The 6000-nt window shown below is 43.3% G+C and overlaps 1 protein-coding gene across 2 annotated transcripts in view; it reads right to left on the bottom strand.

The window, feature by feature from the left end:
• Positions 1 to 463: 463 nt before the first annotated feature.
• FMN1 (formin 1) overlaps positions 464 to 6000 on the bottom strand; it is a 372175-nt gene continuing 366638 nt past the window's right edge. The window contains exons 17-18 of one of the 2 annotated variants that reach the window (XM_040620429.1): positions 4346 to 4430; positions 464 to 1737 (exon numbers count right to left, since the gene is read on the bottom strand). In XM_040620429.1, the coding sequence (XP_040476363.1) occupies positions 1693 to 1737; positions 4346 to 4430 (130 nt within the window). In that variant the 3' untranslated portion in view covers positions 464 to 1692. The remainder of the gene's footprint in view (positions 1738 to 4345; positions 4431 to 6000) is intronic. The other variant, XM_008702285.2, reaches the window with a different exon arrangement.

Raw genomic sequence — 6000 nt, 5'->3', positions numbered from 1 at the left:
AAAAAAAAAAAGACCCAATCATGCTACCATATTCCTTTCTTTTGAATTATTAGAGAAGGTGGTTAGCACCTGCACAAATATGGCTTCTGTGATTTGATTTGATCCTGACTGCGTTATATTAGGATACAGTGCTGCTTTAATTAGCTGACTGTATTAGGGAGTCACTGAGGGGCCTGATGATTGGCAGGCAGTCCTGGGGGGACACTCAGGTACCTGGCAAATTGAGAGGTTCTGGGAAGAGGCTGGGGTCAGGGGCAAGGCTGCACATGGCAGCCCAATCAGGAAGGGTTTTAAGGTTCTCACCCACCTCTACACTGTCGACCACCAACTGGAGAAGGCTTGGACCTCTTTCCCTTCAAGGTCGAAAATGGATAGTCTTTGATCCTATTCTCAATTCACCCCCAGTCCTTTCTCTTTTCCTCTCACAAGATAGATTCGAAGAGAGGTGACTTAAGGAAAAAAATGTCGGGGGAGAGGTTCAAGGTGTTTTCCCTCGTGATTCAAGGGGCAGCGCTCATATGGACTCCCAGGGTCAGGAGAAGCTGCCCGTCCATGATATTCCACTCAAAGCTTAATATTAACGTAATCACCTTCTTTTTGTTTTGATGTAAAGAACCTTTTTAATGCTCTTAATTTTTTCAACATCAAAGACTCCTGCTTCATCCTAGGTCACATGTCTGTCAGTCAAGGTCGTGATGAAAGGCTGCGAGTAGCATTTGCTCCCCTGTCTGGAAACTGCTTCTTGAGGTTGGTGGGAGTGGTACAGACACACACAGTCCCAGAACATGACGCAGGGCTCGGCTGAATGCCAACACGGCTTCACCCATTCATGGACAGTGTGAAATGTGAAATGTGCTGGGACTGGGTCACTTGCCCAAGCAGGTACTTTGACCTCCATGCCTGTGCTGGCTTGGGTATCACTGTTTCTTCCAGGAATAAGGGTACGAATTTCTGCTGGGCAAGGAAACCACAATGAACTCACATAAAAACAAATGAATGGGTCTTGCTTAATAGCTGATGTCAACTCCCTGTACAGTAATTTCTTCTCCAGGATGAAGTTTATGGCTATTTAACTCCCTCTCTACCCACGTATAGTTCCATTTTCTGTCCTTTCCATTAGATGAACAACAACGACAACAAAATTACCATTTCTCTCATCTGGAAAATACATAGTCTTGGGTGTCTTAAAAAATAGTTTGGGTAAGTTTCGACATTTTTGGTGAGAAAGATGCTGTAGGATCTTGCTGCAACAGGATCAAAATTAAGATCAATAGTCACACCAGCAGTGTGTAAAGATCAAGGCTCGAATCCTCTCAAGGCAATTGTCATAAAAAAACCTTCTCTTCTTCTGTCACAAGCTTGGATTAGAAAGCTTGAAATCTCCACTTTTAAAGACATTTGGAAAATCTTGGTATTTCTTCTGGTCTTGTAATGGTATGACTTTGGACCTCTACAAGAAACAATAATTAAATATTCCTGCAATGTTCCCTTAAACAGTTTCTCATTGTTCCTGTGGCTTAACAAGGGACTCCCTTAAGAAGGCACGGGGTGCTCACTGGAATGACCTCACAAAGAGATGAGCAAAACAAACGTTTGGTGACGTATCTTTCAAGAACTTCCTGCAGCACTAGTGTTGCAAAGGATGATGCAAGAAAATGCATCTTGCTGCCGTCATTCTCACATGGCTCTGTATTAGTTAGTGGTCACGCTGGCTTCCTTCTGACGCAGTCTTTCTTTCTGTTGTTTGAGGAAAAAATAGGAGTTTATTATCATTCTTTTTTCTAAATTTTCATCTTTCTCAAACTTTGATTCATTTCTCAAAGTTTTGGTCTAGAGGGGCACCTGGGTGGCTCAGTCGTTAAGCATCTGCCTTCGGCTCAGGGCGTGAACCCAGAGTCCTGGGATCGAGCCCCACATCAGGCTCCTCCGCTGGGAGCCTGTTTCTTCCTCTCCCACTCCCCCTGCTTGTGTTCCCTCTCTCGCTGGCTCTCTCTCTGTCAAATAAATAATAAATAAAATCTTAAAAAAAAAGTTTTGGTCTAGAATGATGAATAGAGTTGTACTCCATGCCCTAGAAATGAGAGTAACTCTATCCTTTCCTGAAATGCTGTCGCCTGCTCCTCCCAAACTATTCCCCTTACTTTCCAAAAGCAAACCACGAATGACCAGCTAATCAATCAATGATACCCATCTAAAAGACTGACCTTTACCATGCGAGGTTAGTCTGTTCTCTTCCTCTGTGACAAAGGTCCTAACTTTGCAGCGTTACTCAAAGACTCCTCCTACCCCCACGCTCAATCTATTAATGGAATTAGGGAATGCTTAAGAAATAGTTTCTGGGGAGTCTAGATAGGAAAAATCACTGTTTCCAAGCTGCATACATCTGCATATGGTCAAGATGGTGGAACTGAACAAAGCCTATAGAAAACGGAAGAGGAGCAGATTTAATCCATGCTCCATGGAGGAAACTCCCATTTTGCCATGAATGTTCTGCTCTGCTCTCCCTGAGCTTCCTGCCCCCAGGGCAGCCTTCTAAAGACAAATGACATGGAAGTCGGCTGGCAAGATATAAATACAGATAAGAATAAAAAACGGAAACATGGATCCTCACCTAAAGTTTCTAGGACTTTAGAGAAATAAAATATTAAGTATAGCGAGAATGGGTGTATCTGCTCTTTGGGGGGGGGCAAATAAAAGGCTAAGAAAGAAATGGAAGAGGTATCCTTCCTTGCACGGAGAGGCCCCCTGTGAACAGATCCTCAGCTGCTTGTGATCTATGAGATGTGATACGCTGAGTTACTAAAGTGGCCGACATATAAACTCAAGCTGGTGATCTCTAAACACCCATCCCCAGTCTGGATCCCATCTCTGACTTGTGAATCTGAATCAGCAATCAGTTTATGAGATCTTCCCGAATTCCCACCCAAATAAACAACAACGAAAGAAACAACCCTAGCAAGTTGAGGATGGCACCCGGGAGCTAGCTCACAGAGGAGGACACCTCCAAAAACATGCCACAGAAACCCACTGTTCCCCTTTGTCTCCAGGGCTGAATTCATTCTGCACCCCTGGAAATAAGATTTGGCTGTACAAGTTAGGATAGGGGCTGGGGAAAGGTGTGTAGGCTGACCAAGGAGGAAGACAAAAGCCAGGGTTGAACCCATTGCCACCAAAGATCGTGTAAGTGAATGTACTGGACACACCACCAAAGGGGCACAGAGGATGTGTCCATTCAGCCAGGAGCAGCTTTTCCTGCTCAAGCCGCAGGACGCCGACTTCTCCACGTCACACTCAACATTTGTTTAGCTGCTGATGGGGCTGTTATGAGCGAGAGACACCCTAACCAAGCAACAGAAAAAAATCTCACTTCACGACTTAAAAAACTTCACTTAGATGGTCAAGAAGATTCAAGGAGCTGGCCAACGGTTCTTGTAACTCAAAAGGATAAAAAGAAGTAGCTGTGGGACACCGGGGCACAGGGGAGGTGGGGTCTGCAAACTGACCTGAGAAGAGCGATACTCCCGCTTACCACTCACTGCTGTCCTCCAGGGCAGGGACAACTAATGCTGCCAAAATTTGTAATAACAGGAAAAACAGCTAACATTTTTAAGCTCTTATGATACACTGGACAGTTTCTAGGTCTCTCCATTTCCTCAAAATAATCCTAAAGCGAAGGTAGTATTCTTTCTCTCTTTTCCAAAAAGAAGCAAAATCATTTCACAAAGGTTTTACGACTAGTAAGTGGCTAAGCTGGGATTTGAACCCCAACACCTTGGGCTGCTCACCATGTAGCTACTCTATTGTCTCTAATGTATCGGTAGAGCTTCACTGTGAACCTTCCCAAATGGGACTGTGGAGGACAACCTCCCCTCACAGCTGGGAAGACCGACTAGCCTCCAAGTTTCTAGCTCGCGGAGAGACGTCAGGGGACCCAAAGTCTGGGTCTGGTGTCTGTTACTCATCTGTGAAGTGATCCTAGGTAGGGTGTATCTTTCTGTATCGTGGTTTCTCCAATTATCTAAAGAGTATAATCTCAACCCCTTTCTTAAATGCTCAACTATTTTGGGAGAAAGGTGCTTGGAGATAAGGGGATGTCTGCCTGGGGTGTGGAAAGGTGCGACATGGCAAGTGACTCAGTTTGCTTGATCAGGAAATGATCCGGAGGAACACGGGAAGTCGTGTTTTGTGCCTCACTCCCTTCTTACCTAGGCTATTCTGGGATGGGAACTGAGAATCTGGATACTACTCATTCCTCTCAGTTTTATCCTTTAAATTCAGACACACTCCCGGATGCACCTCAGTTATAATGAAAAGTCTTGAGGTTATGTTGAAACATGCGTCTCACCAGACTGGCCGTGGGATTGATTTTCTTTGTCTCCACTTTCTTCTCTGATGTCAGCTTGCTGACTGATTCCTGAGCCATTTTCAATCTGAAATCAAAACAGGGAGTGGGGAGGGGAGAGAGAGAGAGAGAGAGGCCAGGTTAAACAGTATCCAAATGCTTTTGAATTAACCAACTATATATATATATATATAGTTATAGTTTCTATCCTTATAGAAATATAAGGAATGGGTTCTCACTGCCTTTAAATGCTCAGATTTGAACTCTAATCAGGTGTGAAGGCATGTTTTCTAGGTTATCAAAATTGAATTTCCTTCGCTGGCTGAGGGGCTCACCTATGACCTCAGGGGACAAATGCAGGAGCTTCTTCTGATCTATGGAATGCTAGGTGGGCTCACCTTACTCTCAGGGAACACTTCAAGGCTCTCTGGCTTGTGATGCACTCAGCAGATAATACAGAGACAATTTTGCAAACTGATGTTTTGAGGAAACATACGAAAACTACAAATATTAAAGTATACCGATTCATATCAAGAAAGTGAAAAGACAACCCACAAGATGGAAGACAATCTTTGTAAATCATATTCTCGATATGGGACTTAAATTCAGAATATATGAAGAACTCTAGTAACTCAAATAAAAAGACAAACTACCCAATGAAAAAAATAGGCCAAAGATGACATACAAAATGCTAATAAGCCCATGAAAAGATGCTCAACATCATTAGTCATCACGGCAATGCTAATCAAAGCCACAACATAACGCTTTACTAGGATGGCTGGAATGAAAAAGAAAGATAGTAACAAGTGGTGTCGGTACAGCTGTGGATGAAATTAGAACCCTCAGACATTGCTGAGGGGATTATAAAATGGTGTAGTCACTTTGGCAGTGTCTCAAAATGTTAAGCTCAGGTATCATATGACTCAGCAATTCCGTGGCCAGGTGTATAAATATATATGCATACCCAAGAAAATGAAAATATATGTTCATATAAAAATTTTAATATGAATGTTTATAGCAACATTATTCATAACCGCCAAGAGAAGAAACAACAGAAATGGATAAACAAAATGTGGTCTATCCACACAGTGGAATACTACTAGGCCATGAAAAAGGAATGAAGTGCTGATGCATGCTACAGCATGGAAGAGCCTCAAAAATCCACATAAGATTGGATTTATAGGAAATGTCCAGAGTAGGCAAATCTATAGAGATTGAACCTAGATGAACAACCAGGGGTTGCGTTGGGGGGAGGGGGGAAGACTGCTAATGGGTAAAGGGGTTTCTCCTAGAATTAGGTAGAGATGATGGTGGCACGTCCTGGCGAATACACTACAAACCACTGAATTGCACTCTTTCAAAGGGCCAACTTCATAGTGTATGAATTATAGCATCATATTTGCACAGCCAATAGTTAGACAATATCAACTCTTATTGAGGATACGGGGAAGTGGGAACCGCCAAACAGTTCATTAGGGAGGAGTGTAGATCTGCAGAGCTGGCTTTGGCAATATCAGGGGAAACAGAACATGTACACCCTATGAGCCATCAGTTCCTCTTCCAGGGAGAAACCCAAAGAAACCTACGTATGTTGACACACGGCTTTCTCCGGGGCAATATATGCAATATGAAAAATTGGAAACAATCTAATGATTACG

The sequence above is a fragment of the Ursus maritimus genome, unplaced genomic scaffold, assembly GCF_017311325.1.
Source record: "Ursus maritimus isolate PB19 unplaced genomic scaffold, ASM1731132v1 scaffold_35, whole genome shotgun sequence".
Classification (NCBI taxonomy): domain Eukaryota; kingdom Metazoa; phylum Chordata; class Mammalia; order Carnivora; family Ursidae; genus Ursus; species Ursus maritimus.
Note: the sequence above shows the minus strand (reverse complement) of the source record. Positions and strands in the feature narration are given on the sequence as shown.